A 22,861-nucleotide genomic window follows, 5' to 3' on the forward strand; every position below is an offset into this window, starting at 1 on the left:
GGAAACAAGCCGTTCCACTGATTCATTGTCCTCACTGTTGGGAAATTTCTCCTTAATTCTTGGTTGGATCTCCATAACTCCCTTCTGTTGTTGGGGGCAGAAGCCGTTTGGCCAGCCTGGTGACCCTGCTGACTTAGCTGAGTGATGGACCAGGCCTAGATACCTTACCCTGAAGGTGGGATGGCCCAGGAGCTGGCAGGAATCTCGGCTTCCGCTGTCTCTGAATCATACCTTGAGCTCCAGGAGTGATTCATCCTGATAACTCTTCCCCATCCTGGAACTCCCTTCTGAATCACAACAGTTGAGATATCCTTCAAGCATTAGGATTGTTATGGTTTCCTTTGTGTAAAAGGCCTGGAGGGTAATGGCAACCTTCAGATTCAGGGATGGCCCAGAAGGGGACTTGGGGGGGGGCGGTGAGCTGATTGCAAGGCGTGGAATGCAGAAAATCCCTGAAACTCATTTTCCACATGTGTTTGCGGGAAGAAGGGTGGCTGGGGGTGGAATGAGTGCCTGAAAAGAAACCATTTCTCTGAATCCAGTCAGAGCTGAAGAAGCTTCTTGGACGAGAAGCAAAATGTCTTCAAAGAAAAACAAGAAAGTCCAGTTGTCTCTTGAAAAAAAAGCACCTTTGGGACAACCAGGACCTGGATGACCGAGAATCTCCATAAACATTTCTCTGAGACAGTAGAAGGTCTCCTGGCTGGACTTGAAGACCTCCAAGGTCCCTTCCAGCTTCATTAGTCTGTTAGCAAATCCATCAACCTCAGCCAACCCAATCCTACAGAGGTTGAGGTGACAAGCCTCATGCCAAGCCTTCCAATATTCAAGGGGCTGTCACAGAAAAGAGGAGGTCCACCTATTCCCCAAAACACCAGAGGACAGGACAAGAAGGAATGGATGGAAACTCATCAAAGCTGGCTGGGGAATTCTGGGAGTTGAGGTACATCTTAAAATAGCTGTGTTGGAGAAAAACACTGATGAAAATTAAGAGGGCACCAACCTATTCGCCAGTCTTCCTTTGCAAGCGGAGAAGATCAAGAAGGTGTGATAAACAGGGCAGGGCTTCTCGTGAAAGAAAAAATGGCAAAGTAAGTTGGGGTGTGGCCTTCTAGGGAAACTGGGTAGGTGGGGGAACAGGAATGCAGAGATAACTTGGAAGAAGGCATGCACAGACACCAAAATAAATGCTAATTTAGTTCAGGAAATAGGAACAGGTAAGAAAGAAACTCAAGCTAACGCTACTTTGATTCTTTTAAGTATAAGAGGGGAGAAAGGAAGACCCCATTCTGGGATTACACAATAGTTCCAGCAGTTTGAGGAGCTTCCACAAAGAAGAGGGGGTCAACTTATTCTCCAAAGCACCTGAAGGCAGGACAAGAAGTGATGGATGGAAACTAATCAAGGAGAGAAGCAACCGGGAATTAAAGAAAAACTTCTTAACAGTGAGGACAATCCATCAGTGGAACAGCTTTCCTCCAAAAGTTGTGGATGCTCCATCACTGGAGATTTTCAAGAAGAAATTGGACAGACATTTACCTGAAATAGGATAGGGTCTCCTGGGGTTGGACTAGAACAGGGGTCCCTAACTTTCAGACCTCAGGTGCCACTAAATTCATATCCTGGGGACACTAATATGATCTGCCTAATGACTGGCTGGGTGGACATGGCAAGGTGGTCATGTGACTGGATGGGTGTGGCCAACTCAATGTCACTCACGTTGAGGGGCGCCTTGCCAGCCTCTACGACTCGCTACTCCTCGCCTGCCCGCCTGGGCTCCTTAGGGCCCCAACAGGAAGCAGTTGTTGGAGCTAAGTAGCCACTAAGAGAAAGACAAAAAAAGCTCAGTTCAAATTGGATCTGGCTGAGAAAGGCTCAGCACAAGCACCTCACTGAGGACTAGGAGCATAGGCTTTCCAAGCAGAGGGAAGACCTGCAGGAGTGCAAGGCCAGGTACAGGCACCTGGAGGCTCAGCGGGCTGAGATGGTCAGCCAGTTCCAGGACATGATGCAGTCCCACTGGAACGAGGCCCTCTAGCTTCCCTCCAGCCTTCCCCAAAGCCCCACACCAGGAGGCTGAAGCAGACCCCAAGTCGGAATTTCTGTCCCCCTCCGACCCTCACAAAAAGACCCCGAAGGGGGAGACTCTCTGCAGCAACACAAACTGTTCATTGCACGTATCTGTCCCAGGGGCCGTAGTTTGAGGACCCCTGATTTAGTGCAATATAAAAAATGCAAATAATTTTTTGCGGACCACCAAAATTTTCTTGCAGACCACTAGTGGTCCATGGACCACCAGTTGGTGACTAGAACCTCCAAGTTCCCTTCCAGTTCTGATGTTCTGTATTTCTGAGTTCACACAATGTTGGTTTTCTGACCTGGCCTACCTCAACAGGTTGACAAGTCCCCAGGATACCTACAGCGAGTTCAGCCAACCTGCAACCAACTTTGGTTAATCTTGAAAGAAGCTAAGTCTTTTTGTCTTGGTTAAGAAAAGCCGAGCCTAATCCTGGCTCCAGGGAAGTTGTTTCCCGTGAGGGCCGTCGGAGGGCCTGGAGCAACCATGGCGGGCGCGTAAAGGAGAGGTAACCACAGCTTGGGAAGGATATGCCTTGTAGGCAGGAGATAAATGCTTGGTTGAAAAATCTCTAAGCCCCTTGGCCAACTGATTCATGCTATTTTTAGGAAGCAACAAAGTTCAGTTGACTCAGAGGAAGAACACGCAAGGTATTTCTGGACCAAACGGCAGATCCCGAAGCTGCGCCGGGCCGGAAGAGACGTGTGGGGGAGTCGCTTCTCCATGTCTGCTTACTGAAACATGGCTTTCGGGGGCCAAAGAGAAGATGGCTGCTGCCTTGGGGTGGGGTGGGGGGGACTGCGCCACATGTGAAGCAGCAGTTGGAAGGGATCCGGGTACAATTGTCCAGCTTCCTTGTGAAGCAGAGTTCAAGGAGTTTGTGTGGGGGAGTCTCTTGGGGCAGCCAAACACCATTAAAATATCCCCTTCTCTGTTGGGTCAAGGAGCTTCCTTAGGATTTGGCTTAGTCTCTGCGCTGTCCCTGAGTCTTTCAGGGGCAGAAGACCTGCCAGGCTGGTCCCGCAAAGCCAGAGGAGCCGATCTGGACTGCCTCTTTGGCCCTGGAGGGACATGCTCGGTTGGTTTTAGCCTTACAGAAAACTCGAAGGAGGCCAGAGGCTTTTCAGGTGGATTGAGCCATTAGTCTGCGTTTATCCCTGAAGAACATTGAATTTGGGGTCAGATTTTCTCTTTAGCTTTGTTCTTGTGGGATTGGATATTTCATTCTCTTCCTCAGGTCCTGAATAATAGATTTCCTGCCTGGCCCAGGATTCCTCCCTCCCTCCCTCTTTCTTTCTCTTTTTCTTTTTCTTTTTCCTTCCTTCCTTCCTTCCTTCCTTCCTTCCTTCCTTCCTTCCTTCCTTCCTTCTTTCTCTTTCCTGTTTTCCTGCCTTCCTCAGCTCCACATTTCTTGATTCCTACCAGCAAGAAATTATAAGGGCCCCGTCTGGAGGGCCCCACCTTGAGGAAGGCAGGTTAGAGCCAACAGCTGGATCCAGAGGGCCACCCAATGGAGGGGCAGCACAGGGTGCCTGGTGGAATTTCGCCGAGTGGCCGAGGAGGCTGAAAAGTGGACTGACGATCACGGAGGGTCATTTCCCCTACAGCGTTCCTAGGAAAGCAAATAAAAATATTTTATATACAGAGGAAGCCAGGCGTTTGAGCCTTCTCGGCATAGTTCTGGGGTGAATCAGAATCCTGCACACATCTGGCAAAAGAGAGAGGACTCATGGGAAGCGGAGAGTGGAAAATCCTTACCCAGCAAAAAAAAAAGAGAGAGGAGGGGACGAGGTGAAGCCGGCTTCTCTGCCCACACTTGTCCATGTGCTGAGCCTAAAAGAGGCCACTGTTTGAGAGAGAAAACCACAAAAAAGCCACAGCTCAGCTCTGGAAGAAAGAAACTGAGATTCCAGCCACACTCGGAAGGGGACCGGAGGTTACTCCCATTCAGGCGTTCTTTCTTCCCAACGGTCTTTGGAGAAATATGGGCTGGAGAAGTAAATAAAAAACGACTGAGAAAAGACGGCTGAGCAGTTCCCTTTAGGACAGGCGCTCTTCATTGGGGGGCTTGGGACTCGAAGACCCCTGAGATCCCCTCCAAGCTGACTGTAGTACCCCAGTGGGTCCTTGGGGCTCTCGGAGCATGCTCGTTTGCATGCAGACGTTTAATTACCCAACTAGGTAACATCATCAGTGCTAGTAAGGAGGGCGGTTTGCTCTCAAGTTTATATTCTGGTGTCTTGCCCTGTCTGTGGGTGGGTGGGTGGGTGGGGTCTTAGAGATTATTCAGTCGGGATGTTTGGTGTTGGCTTCTTGGGCAGTTTCTTGGCTGGGGTTTTCTTTACTTCCGGATTGTTGGTCTGATGTTAACCTTCGAGTTAATCTATGCTGATCTGGGTGCCGATTGCTGGTGGATTCCACCGTCCACTAAGGATTCCACAGGAGATCTTTCTTGCGCTGCTATGAAGCACATGGGAAGGCCTGACTCTCGCTTAGAAAGGTCTTAAGGATTGGGCCATTTCATGGCTGCTGTTCTTTGAGGGTCTTCAGAAGACGCCTGATGCAAATGGACCCAAATTCAACTGACTTTTTATGGACCTTCAAATGTCAATAAAAGTCTATCAAAACACCCAGGAACCAGTTGCTTTGGTCCAGGGGTGAGTAGCTCTGGCCCCTTCAGGACCTGTGGACTTCAACTCCCAGAATTCCTGAGCTGACCATTACGGCCATTACAGCGGGCTCAGGAATTCTGGGAGTTGAAGTCCACAGGTCCTGAAGGGGCCAGAGCTCCTCACCCCTGGACCAAAGCAACTGGTTCCTGGGTGTTTTGATAGACTTTTATTGACATTGGAAGGTCCATAAAAAGTCAGTTGAATTTGGGTCCATTTGCATCAGGCGTCTTCTGAAGACCCTCAAAGAACAGCAGCCATAGCTCCTCACCTCTGCTTCAGTCCTTCTGGGAAACACTGGATAACCATTTGTCCGGTTTTGTTGCAACCGTCATAAATACGAGCCAGTGGCCCATCCTCTCAATTTTGACCACGTGACTCTGGGGTTGCTGGAACGGTCACAAGTGTGAAAAAGGTCCTAAGTTGCTTTTTTTTAGAGCCCTTGTATTTTGGAACGGTCACTAAACAAAAAGTTGTAAGTGGAGGACTATCTGCATAAGAATACAGGAAGTCCTTGACTTACAACTGTTCATTTAGCGACCGTTCAAAGTTACAACGGCACTGAAAAAAGTGAATTATGACCGTTTTCCACACTTACGACCGTTGCAGCATCCCCACAGTCAATCCCCACTGTTATAAAAATTCAAATGCTGGGCAACTGACTCACATTTATGACGGTTGCAGCGTTCTAAGGTCACGCGATCCCCTTTTGCAACCTGAAGGGGAAAGTCAGATTCACTTAACAACCGTGTCACTAATTTAACAACTGCAGGGACGTGGCAAGAAAAGTCAGAAAATGGGACGCAATTCGCTTAACAAGTTTCTCACTTAGCAACATAAACCTGGGGCTCAAAGGTGGTCGTAAGTCGAGGACCACCTTGTAAGCAATAAATCTTAAACGGAACTTAACCTGCAGGGCTGATACTCCACGCCTGGCAGAGCAGCTGCCAGCAGCCAGGGAGAGTGGGTGTCTTGGTAACACCATTGGGAGCACGGGAGGGGGTGTCATGTTCCCCTTCCCTCCAGCTGCCCCCCCCCATCTCAGCCTCGTGAAAATAAGGTCGGTCCCAGAACGGGACTTTCCCAAACGCTTCACAAGCACATTTCTGCCCCCATCACCCTCGCAAGCGCCCGAGCAGGAAAGGGTTCCGGAGCCATTAAAGGGGACTTAAAAACCGAACCACAAACCTCAACCTTTTTCGCCCTGAACTGAACGGGTGGGCAGGGGAAGCTGTATTTTCCTGGCCCCTCCGAGCCCCTCCAACCCACGCAGGCCTCCGGTCCCCCCTCCCCGTCTTCTCTTTCGGTGCCTTCAGTGCAAAGGTGAAGCCTTGGCTGGTTTTTCCAACATCACCCAGAACAGCTTCGCTCTTAACCTTAAATAGACTTGCTTGCAACGAAGCTTTTGACACGAACCAGGAGGGTGGATCGAAAGAGCTTCCTTTCTAAAAAAAAGAAAAAAGAAAAGAAGTAGTAGTAGTAACTGGTGCAGGAAAGTGGGCAGCGGAGGAGAACTATGGTTTGTGGGGAAGGGAAGAGGGAGCTACTGGTGGGATGGAGACCCTCCCTCGTCTCCCCCCCCCCCCGCCCATGTGTACTTTAGGCTGAAGGTCAGGAGTTCCTTTGCCCATCCCAACTCAGAAGGGAGAGGAGCTTTAATCTGAATTTTTCTCTGCTTGAAGTAATTCCCTCCAGAGATACACTTGCTAATTGCCAGGAGAGTTTTTCCTCGGAAGGGAAGAAAGGGTGAAATGCCCTCTTTGAACAACACCAAGCTCCCCCTCAGCTGCCCCTTCCCCACCAACCATCGTAAAACCAACCCCCCCCCCACTCACCCACCCCCCACTCATGACGTGAGCTTCAGCAACATGCTTTTAAATTACAGGTAATCCTGGACTGACCACCACAACTGAGCTCAAAATTTCCACTGCTGAGCCAGACAAGTGAGTTTTGCACCGTTTTACGGCCTTTCTTGCGACAGACAGAGAGGCTATTTCTCTTAAGGAGAAATTTCCTGATAGCGAGAAAAATCAGTGCAATATTGGCTTGCCTCCAGAGATTCTGAGTGCTCCAACACTAGAGGGGTTTTTAAAGAAGAGACTGGAGAGCCACTTGTCTGAAATGGTCGAGGGTTTCCTGCCTGAGGAAGGGGTTGGACTAGAAGACCTCCAAGTCCCCCTTCCAACTCTGTTGTTCTGAAGAAGAGGCCAAGCTTCGTATTTTTTGAGGCTGCTTCTCATCTTCCCTCGCGGTTCAGGGCAATTGCACAACCAGGGTACTCTGCGGTTCCTGGCTGGAAGCTCTGGGGATGGTCCAGCCTGGCTGACCCCCAAATATGGCTGAGCTCAGCTCTTGAGAGACGCCCTGACTTGGCCAGAAACCGTCTCCTGCACGGGCCGTTTGGCCGCAGCTGCGGAGGAGGGACTTTCGGGAAAAATCGAGAAGAACGTGCTCAATCCGGAGCATCTGGCCACTAAAATCAGGCCTGCCTTTGGAACTGTGTGAAGCAGAGAGAGATGGGAAAGGAAGGGAGGGGGGGAGGAGGGTCTTTCAAGGGTCTGGAAAGAGGGAGGGGGAAGCAGGAGGCAGAGAAGGTCCCCCTTTTTGATGGTCAGAGCAGATCATCCACCAAAGGGGCCGAATCCACCTGGTCCCAAAAATGAGACTAAAGCGTCCACAGGTTAAAAATTAAAAAAGCTATAAAGCTGTCAATATTCTCGTCTGTCGGTAATTAAAGATTAAACAAATGAGCCGTTTAAAGTTCATTGATTACAGGTAGTCCTTGAATTACGACCGCAATGGAGCCCTAAAGTTTTGTCATTAAGGGAGACAGTCGCTAACCGGGTTTTGCCCCAACTTTCTTGCCACAGTGGTTAAAGGGGTCACTGCAGTTGTTCCGTGAGTTAACAGAGTTTAACAGATTAACAGAGTTGGAAGGGACCTTGTCGGTCATCTAGTCCAACCCCCACCCCGCCCAAGAGTTACATGGTTGTTAAGTGAATCTGGCTTCCCCATTGACTTGGCTGGTCAGAAGGTCACAAAGCGGGGAGGGGTCACATGATCCCCCAGACACTGCAACCATCGCAGATATGAGTTTGTTGCCAACCGTGTGAATTTTGATCACGAGATCCTGTGGAGGCTGCAACGGTCGTTAAGTGTGAAAAACGGTCATAAGCCACATTGTTTAGTGCCATTGTAACTTCAGTCATTAAATGAACTGCTGTAAGTCGAGATCTGCCTGTATTTGTTGGAAAGCTCAGTGCTGAGACCTCAGGCCAATGTTTTTTAACCTTGGCTACTTTAAGACTTCTCAGAATTCTCCAGCCAACGCATGCGCTGGCTGGGGAATTCTGGGAGTTGAAGTCCACAAGTCTTAAAGTGGCCAAGGTTAGACATTCCTGATGTAGGATAAGCAAGTCCGCCATGAGAAGTTGCCTCCCTCTCCTGTGTGGTACCCGGTCACACCCCAAATGCAATAGCAATAGCCCTTAGGGGACAAGCCTCAGCCTCTTGCCCCCAACAATCTGGGTCCTCATTTTACCCACCTCGGAAGGATGGAAGACTGAGTCAACCTTAAGCCTGGTGAGATTTGAACTGCCAAATTGCAGGCAGCCAGCAGGCAGCAGAAGCCGCCTGCAGTACTGCACTCTAACCACTGCGCCACCGTGGCACATTGCATGCAGAACTGCACCCCATGGCAGAGGCCTTCCCGAGTCACAGACACTGCCAGTTCCTCCTGCCCGGGGGGCAGAGACAGGGCACCGATAGCCCCTGCCTGTCTCGCAATCGATCCCTGCGCCTTATCTCGCCATCCCGATCGGAGCTCGCCCAGAGAGGCGTCAGGGCAGGCCAGGGGCTGGTTGCAAACACCTGGCAAGGTGGCAGCCGGGCGCTCCAGAATGTGCCCAGAACCAGGAAGTGGTGCCTCTCCTGTGGTGCCTCTCCACCCACCAAGATGCCCCGCGGGGGTTGGCAGCCAGCCAGGATTTGCTGCGACACTTCCCTGGGCAGACAAGGCAGGACCCGTCCAGACAATGTGGGACCTCCCTTGGGGAAATCCATGGGTGGCCTCACACGACGGCCATGTTACCCAATGGGTGGATCAGCCAGGCCTGGAAGGGATCCAGGGATCACACACAAAAATCCCTGCCACTTCTCCCCGGTAGAGATTTTTCCCACCTCGAACACCTGCCTGCCCAGCCTCTTTGGGAGAAGACTCGGCCACCCTAGTGCCTCCATGGCTGCCAAAATGTTCAGGGCGCTGGCCAAGGGCAGAACCTCCAGGCGGAGAGGCAGTCTACCTTCGTGTCAGAGGTTAAGAGGGAAGCTACTCCAATGCAGTTGGAAAATACCGAGTGATCTGCCCTGAGGATGAGCGACCCGTTTCTGGGCTCCTGGGGGGATGCAAACGGGCAGAGACAGGAGAGGCCGTGAACCCCACTTGGGAGCCCCTCTTAAAGCCTCCATGCAGCCGGGTGCAGAGGGGCTCTTGCTCTTCAAATGAAGACGAAGGAGGCCTCTGAGCTGGGTGGTTTCCTTGCAGACATTTCAAGATAAGACCGAAGGGAAACGGCTCTCGATGGAACAACAGGCAAGGCTGGACTTTGGAAGGTGTGACGGTGTGTCGTGCAGCCGCTGGATCAGAGGGCAAGGTTGCGGCTGCTTTCTCGGAAAAGGGATTCCTGGCAACGATGAGTCATGCCACGGCCACACGGTCCTTGCCGGCAGTCGGAAGGGGCCACGTCCCAGCCTGGGAGCATCCGGGGATGACGTCCCCGCCGCATTGGAAACTGGGGTGCAACGGACACCTCCCTTCACTTTCCTGGGCCTGCAAAGTGACGCCTCTCTGCTTCCTTCCTACATCTCACAAGCGTTTGTTTAGCGACCGTTCAAAGTTACGATGGCAGTGAAAAAAGTGACTTATGACCGTTTTTCACACTTACGACCCTGCAGCGTCCCCACCGTCACGTGATCAAAATTTGGACGCTGGGCAATTGACTCATATTTATGACGGTCACAGTGTCCCGGGGTTCTGTGATCATCTATTCTGCATCCTTCTGATAAGCAAAACCAACAGGGAAGCCGGATTCACTTAACAACCGGGTTACAATTTAACAACGGTAGTGATTCACTTAACAACCGTGACAAGAAAGGTCGTAAAATAGGCAAAAATCACTTCTGTCTCACTTAGCAATAGAAATTTGGGCTTCAATTTGCAGCTGTCAGTGGAGGACACACTCTTTTCTAGCCAGAACTAGATCTAACCCACATTCTTGCGGACCTTCTTGCCCTGCGAGATTCCCCTCTCTTGCAGGTTTGGCCCTCCACACTATCGAGGGCCCATCTTGAGGACAGGTTTTGGAACCCCGAGAGTTGGCATGCTAAATCTAGGAGGCTTAGGGGATTTTTAACAAATTGTTTTAATCGGTTTTTTAAGGGGAGTTTTAATGGGAATTTTAAGGGCAGGACAGGAACTGACGGGTCTGGTTTGGGGGAGAGATGGGGGGGGGGAAACCCGTCGGGTAGGGAGCCAAGTCCAACAAGTGTTCGCGGCGGTAATTTAACAGGTCCGAAGGTGGCGGGGGAGGGTTTCGTTCCAGTTTATCAGGGCTGTGTGATCAATACGGTAAGTGGGAGAGGCAGGTATGGCGGAAGGGGGGGGGCACATCAGGTTTCGGGGGCACGCCCTCGCTATTTAAGAGCGATCATGTGCTCCGGCCCTCCAGAATTTTCCCGTTCCCCGAGTGGCCAAAGTTCTCGGGACTTGGGCCTTCGGTTGATGTTATGTAATGCAAGGTCCGTGATTAACAAAGCCCCCCTGATTTCAGATCTAATTCAGGAGGGGACCACGGACGTTGTGGGCATTACAGAAACCTGGTTGGGCACCGAAGGGGGGGGTTCCCCTAGTAGAGATGTGCCCACCAGGTTTCCGAGCATTCCATCAGCCGAGGGCCCAAGGTAGGGGTGGCGGGATAGCGGTTATTATTAGGGACAGTCTGGAACCGAGGGAGACCACTGTGCCTCAGATAGATGGGTGTGAAACCCTCTATGTGAAGTGGGGTCGTAGGACTCAGGTGGGCTTGTTGATCGCGTACCTGGCTCCTTGCTGCGTGACAACAGCCCTGCCCGAGCTGTTGGAGTTGCTGGCTGGGTTGGCAGCTGAGACCCCTAGACTATTGATCATGGGGGATTTCAATCTGCCATCAACTGGCGCGGCATCCTCGACTGCTCGGGAGTTCATGGCTTCCATGACAGCCATGGACCTGACTCAATTAGTTGATGGCCCTACCCACATTGGGGGAGGCACTCTAGATCTGATTTTTGTCTCTGGCCAGTGGTCGAATGATCTGATTTCAAATGATTTAGCTGTCGAACCTTTGTCATGGTCAGATCATTTTCTCCTTCGTCTGGACTTTCAGACCGCTACCCACCACCGCAGGGAGACGGAACCAATACGTTGGTTCCGTCCCAGGCGCCTGATGGACCCAGAGAGGTTCCTGACGGAGCTTGGGCCATTTCCCGAGAATCCAGCCCGCGGCACGACTGAAGAACTCGTCACGGCCTGGGAACAGGCTGGAGCTTTGGACCGTGTCGTGCCTTTGCGGCCTCTGACCCGGCGTCGGTCTCAACCAGCTCCTTGGTTTTCCGAGGAGCTGAGGGAGATGAAACGCCGGAGAAGACGCCTAGAGAGTGCCTGGAGATCCAGCCGTTCTGAGTCTGACCGGACACTAGTTAGGTCCTATAGTAGGACCTACCTAGTGGCATTGAGGGAAGCGAAGCGTTCCTACGTTTCCTCCCTCATTGCGTCGGCAGATAACCGCCCGGCCGCCCTGTTTCGGGTGACCTGCTCTCTCCTTCAACAGGAGGGGCGGGAGGACCCATTACAGGGACGTGCCGAGGAGTTTAACTGTTATCTATACGATAAAATCGTTCAGCTTCAGGACGGACTGGATCAAAATTGGGTAGATCCAGGCGAGAGTTTCAAGACCCGTCTTGTTGAGACCGTTTGGGATAGTTTTGACACTGTGACTCCCGAGGACATGGACAGGTTGCTGGGAAGGCTGAATCCCATCACATGTTTACTGGACCCGTGCCCCTTCTGGTTGGTGCTGGCCACACAGGAGGTGACACGAGGCTGGCTCCGGGGGATTACAAATGCTTCTTTGCAGGAGGGGGTCTTTCCCGCTGCCTTGAAAGAGGCAGTGGTGAGACCTCTCCTCAAGAAGCCTTCCCTGGACCCAGCTATTTTAGGGAATTATCGTCCAGTCTCCAATCTTCGCTTTACGGCGAAGGTTGTAGAGAGTGCAGTGGCATGTCAGCTACCCCAGTACCTGGATGAAACTGTCTATCTAGACCCGTTCCAGTCCGGCTTTCGGCCCAGATACAGTATGGAGACGGCTTTGGTCGCGTTGGTGGATGATCTCTGGAGGGCCAGGGATAAGGGTTATTCCTCTGCCCTGGTCCTATTAGACCTCTCAGCGGCTTTTGATACCATCGACCATGGTATCCTGCTGCGCCGGTTGGAGGGTCTGGGAGTGGGAGGCACCGTTTATCGGTGGTTCTCCTCCTACCTCTCTGACCGGACGCAGACGGTGTTGACAGGGGGGCAGAGATCGACTCCAAGGCGCCTCATGTGTGGGGTGCCGCAAGGGTCGATTCTCTCGCCTCTCCTGTTTAACATCTATATGAAGCCGCTGGGTGAGATCATCAGTGGTTTTGGGGTGAGATACCAATGTACGCTGATGATACGCAGCTGTACTTTTCCACCCCAGGCCACCTCAACGAAGCTGTCGAAGTGCTGTCCCGGTGTTTGGAAGCCGTACGGGTCTGGATGGGGAGGAACAGGCTCAAGCTTAATCCCTCCAAGACGGAGTGGCTGTGGATGCCGGCACCCCGGTACAGTCAGCTGCAGTTGCGGCTGTCTGTTGGGGGCGAGTCATTGGCCCCGATGGAAAGGGTGCGCAACTTGGGCATGCTCCTGGATGGACGGCTGTCTTTTGAAGACCATTTGACAGCCGTCTCCAGGAGAGCTTTTTATCAGGTTCGCCTGATCCGCCAGTTGCGTCCCTTCCTGAACCGGGATGCCTTATGCACGATCAGTCATGCTCTCGTTACCTCTCGCTTGGACTATTGCAATGCTCTCTACATGGGGCTCCCCTTGAAGAACACCCAGAGACTCCAGTTAGTCCAGAATGCGGCTGTGCGGGTTATTAAGGGAGCAGTTCGAAGCTCCCATGTAACACCTATCCTGCGCAGACTGCACTGGCTGCCTGTTGTCTTCCGGGTGCGCTTCAAGGTGTTGGTTACTACCTTTAAAGCGCTCCATGGCTTAGGACCGGGATACCTACGGGACCGCCTACTGCCGGCTTCTATCTCCCAACGACCGGTGCGTTCTCACAGAGAGGGACTCCTCAGGGTGCCGTCAGCCAAACAGTGTCGACTGGCGGCCCCCAGGGGGAGGGCCTTCTCTGTGGGAGCTCCTACCCTGTGGAACGAACTTCCCCCTGGACTTCGACAATTACCTGACCTTAGGACCTTTCGCCGCGAACTTAAAACTTATTTATTCCGTCTTGCTGGACTGGCTTGAATTTTTAATATTTTAAATTGATTTTATGGGTTTTAAATTTTTGTAATTTTATAGGCAGATATTTTATTTAAGGCCAATTGAATAAGTTTTTTAAAGGTTGTTCTTATTATTGTATGTGTAGTTTTTGTTTTTATTTTGGCTGTGCACCGCCCTGAGTCCTTCGGGAGAAGGGCAGTATACAAATTAAAATATTATTATTATTATTATTATTATTATTATTATTATTATTATTATTATTATTATTATTATTATTATTATTATTATTCTGTCATGGCTGGGATTCCTCTGAGCATGTGCAGAGTGCCACTGTTCTATGGCCCAAGGTGGGAGGGTTGAGCCGAAGAGGAAACCGGGGGAGGGCGGTCTGAGCCCCCAGCCCCAGGAAGTCCTCCGGCTGCAGGCAGAAGCGAGGGCCCCGTTTCTCCTGGGGCCACAGGCAGTCCTGCCAGGCTGGCTCCCCGGGGATGACTTGGCAGAAGCCGTGGTTGCCTGGCAATAGGGTGAGTGTGCGGCGCGTGTGTTTGTGCATCTGCAGGAGTGTTTGTGTGTGTGTGTTTGCCTTTTGGGGCAGCGGTGAGCATGTGAGCCTGATGTCAGCCGTCATGTGAAGAACGGCTCCTCCGCCTTCAGCCTTTATGTAACGCGGGGCTGCCCAAAGGCTTCCAGGAAGAACCCGGCTTAGCGTCGCGTCACTTTGCCCGCGCTGCTCGGGGCGACAGGGATCTCCCCAGCCTCTGGGCACGGCTGCCATTCCGACACCGTCTGCTCCCAGGGCCTGGCTGGCCTCGTTCCCCATCAGCCGTGGGCCTCTTGGCCAGAGCACGAGGGGCTGGCTGAGACGCGCCCCCCCCCGCAGGGCTCCTCATTTACTCAACCCCCTCAACTCCAGGGCAAAAAGCAGTGGCACTCTGCACATGCTCAGAGGAACCTTCACCCACCCACCCCCAGTCCTGCTGCACATTCCATATGGAGCATGGGGAAAACCCATCAAAGGCAGGGAATCCCTGCTGGTCTCAGGATGCTTCCCCCACCCCAAAAAATGCAGGGAAAGGGGGTCTCTCTTTGCTGCCGATTCTCACTCAAAGTCGGGAGGGGTCTGGGAAGGCCCATTTTCCGACTACAGGTAGGCTTCAACCTATGACCACAGTTGACCCCAAATTTCCATCGCTAAGCGAGACTGTTGTTCAGAGAGTTATGCCGTTTTACGACCTTTCTTGCCACTTCGTGTTAAGTGAATCCCTGCAGTTCTTAAGCTAGTCACCCGGTCGTTAAGCGAATCTGGCTTTCCCCATCGACTTTGCTCAGTTGTCAGAAGGTCGCAAAAGGGGATCGCGTGACCGTCATAAATGCGAACCAGTGGCCAAGCGTCTGAATTTTGATCACGTGACCCTGGGGATGCTGCAGAGGTTGTAACTGCGAAACGGTCATAGGTCCCATTTTTCAGTGCTGTCGTAACATTGAACGGTCATTAAATGGATAGTTGTAATTCAAAGGCTGCCTGTAATTTTTTTTCCCCTTGTGCTGTTGAAGAAAAAGGGCTTTGTAGACACCTCCAGATTCTTGGCTCAACGGCGTCTCCCCTTCCCCAGTAATCTGGAGCCACCCACTCCTCGTCTTGTGGGGCCGGCCGGAGAGGAGCAACCACTGTGGCAGAACCCGGTTGCCAAAAAGTCGGCCTGGCAAAGCTCTCCCGGGAAGACGTGCCAAGTGCCAGGCTGTATGGCTCACCCAGCAACCGATTTTGAGATCCCCAGGATCGGCTGGGCGAGGGGCGAGGCCAGGCTGCCGTTCCGTAATGCGGAGGGGCGGGCAATTTTATCACGCTCAGAGGCTGTGCGTCTTATGCCCTGGAGTCAGGGGATTCCAACATAGGCAACTTTAAGGCTGGCTGGGGAATTCTGGGAGTTGAAGCCCTCCAGGCTTAAAGTGGCCGAGGTTGGAGACCCCTGCTCTGGACAGTCTCTTCCTTGCCCTCCATTTGGTTCTTGGCACAAAAGAGGCAGCTTCTTCTCGTGTTTTTGGGGGAAAAGGGCAACCAGGAGAAGCAGGAGTCTCGGCTGGCATGGCTCACAAGGGCTCAGGATCCGTAGAATGTCACAGGGCTTCTGAGCAGGTGCAGAGTGCCTTTCTGGTCAATCCCTGCCTTGACCTCACTTTTGACTGAGCAATCGATCCAATCTTGATTATGGTCATAAACCAGCACAGGAAGAATAAAATGGAAACAGTTCACAGTTTACAAAACTAAAAAGAACATAAAATACCCAAAGTTAAAAAAACTGAAATATATAGGTAAAAGTACAGACCTATCAGTCTGACCTCAATACCGGGGAAGATTCTGGAAAAGATAATCAAGCAACGAATCACCGAACACCTAGAAGCAAACAAAGTAATAACCAAAAGCCAACATGGGTTTGTCAAAAACAGATCATGCCAGACTAATCTTATCGCATTCTTTGACAAAATGACAAAATTAGTAGACCAGAGGAATGCTGTTGATATAATTTACTTGGACTTCAGTAAAGCATTTGATAAAGTAGACCATAACCTACTACTAGATAAAGTAGAAAAATGTGGGTTAGACAGCACCACCACCAGATGGATTCGTAACTGGCTGACCAACCGCACTCAACGTGTAGTCCTCAACGGAACTACATCCACATGGAGGGAAGTATGCAGTGGAGTACCCCAAGGCTCTGTTTTAGGCCCAGTACTCTTCAACATCTTCATCAATGACTTGGACGAGGGATAGATGGGGAACTCATCAAAATTTGCAGATGACACCAAGCTGGCAGGAATAGCCAACACTCCAGAAGATAGGCTCAAGGTACAGAAAGATCTTGACAGACTTGAACATTGGGCGCTATCTAACAAAATGAAATTCAACAGTGAAAAAGTAAGGTTCTACATTTAGGCCAAAAAAACAAAATGCACCAGTACCGTATATGTGGTACCTTGCTCAATAGTAGTACCTGTGAGAGGGATCTTGGAGTCCTAGTGGATAACCATTTAGATATGAGCCAGCAGTGTGCAGCAGCTGTTAAAAAGCCAACACAGTTCTGGGCTGCATAAACAGAGGATAGAATCAAGATCACGTGAAGTGTTAGTACCACTTTATAATGCCTTGGTAAGGCCACACTTGGAATATTGCATCCAGTTTTGGTCGCCACGATGTAAAAAAGATGTTGAGACTCTAGAAAGAGTGCAGAGAAGAGCAGCAAAGATGATTAGGGGACTGGAGGCTAAAACATATGAAGAACGGTTGCAGGAACTGGGTATGTCTAGTTTAACGAAAAGAAGGACTAGGGGAGACATGATAGCTGTGTTCCAATATCTCAGGGGCTGCCACAAAGAAGAGGGAGTCGGGCTGTTCTCCAGAGCACCTGAGGGTAGAACAAGAAGCAATGGGTGGAAACTGATCAAAGAAAGAAGCAACTTAGAACTAAGGAGAAATTTCCTGACAGTTAGAACAATTAATAAGTGGAACGACTTGCCTGCAGAAGTTGTGAATGCTCCAACACTGGAAATTTTTAAGAAAATGTTGGATAACCATCTGACTGAGATGGTGTAGGGTTTCCTGCCTGGGCAGGGGGTTGGACTAGAAGGCCTCCAAGGTCCCTTCCAACTCTGATGTTATGTTATGTTAAGTACAGGTGCTCCTTGTTTTACAGCAGTTTGTTCAGTGACCGTTTAGTTACAAGGGCACTGAAAAAAAGTGACTTACGACCGTTTTTCATACTTACGACTGTTGCAGCATCCCCTTGGTCACATGATCAAAATTTGGACGCTTGGCAACTGACTCATATTTATGACGGTCAGAGTGGCCCGGGGTCGTATGATCCCTTTTTACGACCTTCTAACGTGCAAAGTCAATGGGGATGCTAGATTCATTGAACAACGATGTTATTAATTGCAGTGATTCACTTAACAACGGAGGCAAGAAAGGTCGTAAAATGGGACAAACACTCACTTAACCATTAGCTGCCACGCTTAGCAACAAAAATGTTGGGTTGACTTGTGATTGTAAACCGAGGACTGCCTGTATCCCTTGGGGAATCTTTCCACAAAGCCTCGGAGGGGGGAGGGGTTGTGTCTTTGCACAGCACGTCCAGTCCAGGATGGCTTTCACAAGGCCGGACAAGCTTTGCAAGGACCGCAGGGCCGTTTCTGGACAGGGGGCTGGGCTGGGCTGGGCTGGCTTGGAGCCCGGGGATGACTCATCCCTCCTCCTCCTCCTCTGCCTGTTTCCCCCACTGACGTGACTCAAAACAATTCTGGCTGAGAATTTGAGCCCAGGCGGAAGGCCAGCGAAGGGTTAATGGCCTGCCTGCCAGGGGATTTTGCTGGGAGAAAAAACAGTGAGGTCATTGTGTACAGAAGCTCAGGTGAGGTGTTTATCTGCGGCAGGGGACGGGGAGGGGGAGGGGGAGGGAAAATATCCCAAGGCAGGGAGGGGACTTGCTTCCTTGCAGGGTTTTGGGATGGTGCCCTGCGCTTGGGGGTCGCTTGGCTAAGCACCCTCTCCTCTTGGGGGATGCTCCAACGCTGGAGGTCTTGAAGAAGAGATTAGAATATAGAATAACAGAGTTGGAAGGGACCTTGGAGGTCTTCTAGTCCAACCCCCTGCTTAGCCAGGAAACCCTAGACCATTTCAGACCACTGGTTGTCCAATCTCTTCTTGAAAACCTCCAGTGTTGGAGCATTCACAACTTCTGGAGTCAAGTTGTTCCACTGGTTAATTGTTCTAACTGTCAGGAAATTTCTCTTTAGTTCCGAGAACCATTAGATTGGAGAACTATTTATCTGAAATGTTGTAGGACAAGGGTGTCCAACTGGGGAGGGTTAAGACTTGTAGACTTCAGCTCCTAGAATTCCTCAGCCAGCTCTGCTTCCAAGATTGGACACCCCTGATCTAGGCTCTCCTGGTTGAGCAGACGGTTGGACCAGAAGACCTCCAAGGTCTCTTCCAACTCAGCTATTCGGTTATTTTACTAAATCTTCTCTCTCATGAGCTCAGGGAAGAATTCTGTACAGCAGGGGCTCTGCAACCTTGGCCACTTTAAGCCTGGAGGATTTCAACTCCCACCTTTGCTGGCTGGGGAATTCTGAGAGTTGAAGTCCGCCAGGCTTAAAGTGGCCAAGGTTGCAGAGCCCCTGCTGCAGAGGACTCACAGCCTGGTGGAGTCTTTTAAGTTTGGACCTGTGGCGGGGTGGGTGGGTCCTTTCAGGTTGGGGCCGGGGCTCCATGGTGTGGTCGTAAGTCGAGGACTGCCTGTATTTGTTGCTGGCACTGCCGTCAAGGGAGGGAGCAGCCCCGGATGCGACTGGTTTTCAGGTGTCATGAGTAACTCCCGAGAGAGAGTCAGTAAAGATTGTGTGAAAAGTCGCTTACGCAGCAAAGAGTTGACCTTGGAACAGGGAGGCACACTTAACACCCACACAAGCACACAAAGGCACAAACTCCCAAAAGGATCCAGACAGGTTTTCCCAATCAAGGGAATTTTACTCCGGGACACTCCCAGTAGCAAAAGGACGTGAACTCACTGACACGGCAAACCACCAACTGTGGAAGTCGGTTGTGGGGACTCCAGAAGTCAAAGGAGGCTTCTACTGAAACTTCCCAAATGTTGAAATGAAAACTTTTCTGTTTCTGGGCCTCCTTGAGGGGTGGGTGAGAGTCCAGAGGCTCCCCTAATCTGAGGTCTGTCTGTCTGTCTGTCTGTCTCTTCTCTCAAGAGTAAATCTGATGTATGTAACATTCGGCTCTAGGGAGTCACATCACTCAGGGATTGGTAGAGAAAGCCGTCGACTTACAACAGTTTGTTTAGTGACCGTTCAAAGTTAGGAGGGCTCTGAAAAATCAGACTTATGAACGGTTTCCACACTTACGACTGTTGCAGCCTCCCTGTGGTCCCACGATCCAAATTCAGATGCTTGACAATGGACTCGTATTTATGACGGTTGCAGGGTCACAGTGATCCCCTTCTGCAACCTTCTGACAAGCAAAGTCAATGAGGAAGCCAGATTCACAAATTTGACAGTTTTAATTTTCGGCCAGTTATATAATATGTTATTTTAACTGTTGTTTTAATTTGTATATTGCACTGTTTTAATCTGGCTGTACACCGCCCTGAGTCCTTCGGGAGAAGGGCGGTATAAAAATCTAAATAATAAATAAATAAATAAATAAATAAATAAATAAAACTTAACAACGATGTTACTAATTTAACAACTGCAGTGATTCAGCTAACCAATATGGCAAGAAAGTCGTAAAATGGGGCAAAGCTCACTTAACAAATTTCTCATTTAATAACATATGTTTTGGGGCTCAATTGCAGTTGTAAGTCCAATAGTCCAATATCCAAGAGCCCTTTACTTATTGCACTTCTCGTATTTTGTTGTTTTAGTCATCTTCCCAGTTCTTTCCTTTTGTTTATAAGCTTCCTTTAAACTGCTTAATAAGCAAACAGGCATGTCTCCTTTGTCATGTAAAAGGCAGACGTGACGTGTCACCAGCTGAGCTAGGACTTCCACGCATCATTCCAACCAGCCTGACTACGCAGGAGAATCTGCGTCTTTAGCCCCACATCCCCCCAAAAATCCCTAACTTCCCATATCCTCACTGATCTCCGAGAAAACCACAGGTTCAAGTCTGAGCAAAACTGATCTATATTAAGCACAGCGCATGACCAGATTTTTCTGCTGGCCCCGGGCTGTCCTGGGCTTCTCATGTTGAAATGAAATCTGGAATGGAGGAAGGAGGAGAGTTGGGGGTCTTGAGAAAGGTCTCTGTGGGGACGCAGCGGCAGCTCCTCATGAAAGGTTTGGGGTGCACACCAACCCACATGGCTTCAAAGGGGAGTTGAAGGAACGCTGGGAGAGAGTATTGGTAGCTCTGGGTTGAAATGTGGGGATCCTTAGTGCTCTCTGAGCTTACTAGTTTTCTTGCAGACGTTTCATTACCAAACTAGGTAACATCATCAAGTCTAGAAGGGGAAGAGTTTGCAGAGAGCAGGAGGGAGGGGGAGGAGGAGAATGACGATGATGACTGTGGGGTCCTTGGTGCTCTCTGAGCTTAGTCAATTTTCTTGCAGACATTTCATTACCAAACTAGCTAACCCCATCAGTGTTGGGTTAAACCCCACTCCCTTCTAGCACTGATGATGTCCCCTAGTTGGATCATGAAATGTTTGCAAGAAAACCACCAAGCTCAGAGAGCGCCAAGGACCCAACAGTCCTCCTCGTCCTCCCTACACACTCCACTCCCTTCTAGCTCTGATGATGTTATCTAGTTTGGCAGCTCAGAGAGCACCCAGGACTATGTGAGATTCAGCTCAGCGGGAGAGCCATGCGCTGGCTGAGCAATTGCTGGGTTCAGTTATTGTGAGCCTCCCAGATTGATTTCCCTGAGATGGGTGGTTACCTATTTAATGGTTGGTAATTTTAATGTTAATGTTTTTTGTTTTTTTTTACATTTGTGTGATTATGGCATTGTAAGCTGCCCAGAATCACTTTGGCTAGTGAGACGGGTGGCATATGCATTTAATAAATAAATATTACGGGTGATAGAGGGAGCACCTCGTGGCTCCCATGTGACACCTCTCCTGCGCAGTCTGCACTGGCTCCCAGTGATCTTCCGGGTCCAATTCAAGGTGCTTGTTATCACCTTTAAAGTGCTCCATGGATTAGGACCGGGGTATCTATGGGACCGCCTACTGCCACCGGTAGCCTCACACCGACCACTGCGCTCTCACAGAGAGGGCCTCCTTCGGATACCGGCGGCCAGACAATGTCGGCTGGCGACCTCCAGGGGGAGGGCCTTCTCTGTGGGGGCTCCTGCCCTCTGGAACGAGCTGCCTCCGGGGCTCCGTCAACTCCCCGACCTCCGGACCTTCCGCCGCGGGCTGAAGACGTTGTTTCGACGTGCAGGAGTAGCTTAAATGTAGTTTTAAATTGGGGTTTTAAATTGGGGCTTTTAAATGGGTTTTTTAATTGTATTTAAAACTTTTTAGGCCGTATATTGATTTAGTTTTTTATACTGTTTTTAATGTGTATTATATGTATTGTGGTTTTATTGGCTGTGAACCGCCCTGAGTCCTTTGGGAGAAGGGCGGTATACAAATTTAAATAAATAAATAAATAAATAAATAAATAAATACATACATACATACATACATACATACATATATACATACATCCATACGCACGCACATCCATACAATTCAAATACTTGTGTGCAGGCATCCCATAAGCAGGTTGGAGGGATTGGGGGAAGAGCCATAGCGCCGGGGGTCAGACAGGATAAAAACTGGGGTTCAGCTGATTAAGCTCCGATTCTCTACTCCTGCTTAATTCTCCTCTGTGATCAGGTTGAAAATGCTCCTTGGGGTCCAGGTGTTTGTAGGGGGGCGACTATCGTGCCTTCTGCAGGGGTGAATTGCTTGGAGGGGTCTTGAGGTCAGGCTTTTTTAAAAAAAACCAATGTCATGACATGGTGGGGGGGGCTCCACACTCTGCTCTCGATCATGTCCCACTAGGTGAGGGAGGGGATCTGGGCTGCCTCCTCCGCTACGCAATTATACATACTCCTCGATTTATGACCAAACAAATTTTTGTTGCTGAGCGAGACATTTGTTAAGTGAATTTTGCCTCATTTTAGGACCTTTCCTACCACAATCGTTAAGGGAATCAATGCAGTTGTTAGGTTAGTAACCTGGTCGTTAAGTGAATCCAGCTTCCCCATCGACTTGGCTTGTCAGAAGGTCGCAAAAGGGGATCACATGACCCGGGAACACTGCGACCGTCATAAATACGAGCCAGTTGTCTAGCCTCTGAATTTCAATCGCGTGATCACAAGGATGCAGCGAAGGTCGTAAGTGTGAAAAACGCTCGTAAGTCCCTTTTTTCTATGCCGTTGTAACTCTGAATGGTCACTAAGCGAACTGTTGTAAGCTACCTTGTATTGCTTTGAATTCTGCCGCAGCCCAAGAGGGCAGTTTAAAGGCTTTGGGGGTGCAAGGCAGAATGAAGAGCAAAATTAGGTTTCTCTTTGGGGGGGAAAGAAAAAAGCAGGACTAAGAAGCCATGTAATTTCTGGGAAGGAGAGAAGGGGAGTTCCACCCGGGGGACCCCACTGTGTTCGGCAGGGGAGGTGTCTGCCTTTTTCCCGGGTGCTGATGAGCCTCTGCCAGGAATCAGGAATCCTCCCAGGCAGGGCAAAGCTTGAAAGGAGGAGCTCCGAGATTCCGAGCTGGGGAATTCCCTGGCAGGCTGCTCTGTAATGGATGGAAAAACCCCTTTTGCTGCCGGAGGGGAGGGGAGGGGAGGGAGGGGAGGGGAGAGGTGAAAAGAGTGGGGAATATTTGGAGGGGGTTGCCTGGGCAGCCTGTGGCAAGGAGAGTTGGTGTTTGGGTCACGTGCCTGCGTGGAAGGGAGAAAAACTCCCAGCAGCTGGACCGGCAGTTCCCACTCCAGCCTTTCGTGCTTCAGGCTGAGCCAAATAGGGGGGAAAGGAGCTTTTCCTAGAAAAGG

General features: G+C 50.4%; 1 protein-coding gene across 1 annotated transcript in view; it reads right to left on the bottom strand.

The window, feature by feature from the left end:
• Positions 1–22,861, bottom strand: part of MED29 (mediator complex subunit 29) — a 40,676-nt gene that overhangs the window by 2,640 nt on the left and 15,175 nt on the right. Inside the window, exon 4 of the mRNA XM_058194999.1 lies at positions 5,935–6,191. Within this exon, the coding sequence (XP_058050982.1) occupies positions 5,935–6,191 (257 nt within the window). The remainder of the gene's footprint in view (positions 1–5,934; positions 6,192–22,861) is intronic.

The sequence above is a fragment of the Ahaetulla prasina genome, chromosome 10 (assembly GCF_028640845.1).
Source record: "Ahaetulla prasina isolate Xishuangbanna chromosome 10, ASM2864084v1, whole genome shotgun sequence".
Classification (NCBI taxonomy): Eukaryota; Metazoa; Chordata; class Lepidosauria; order Squamata; family Colubridae; genus Ahaetulla; species Ahaetulla prasina.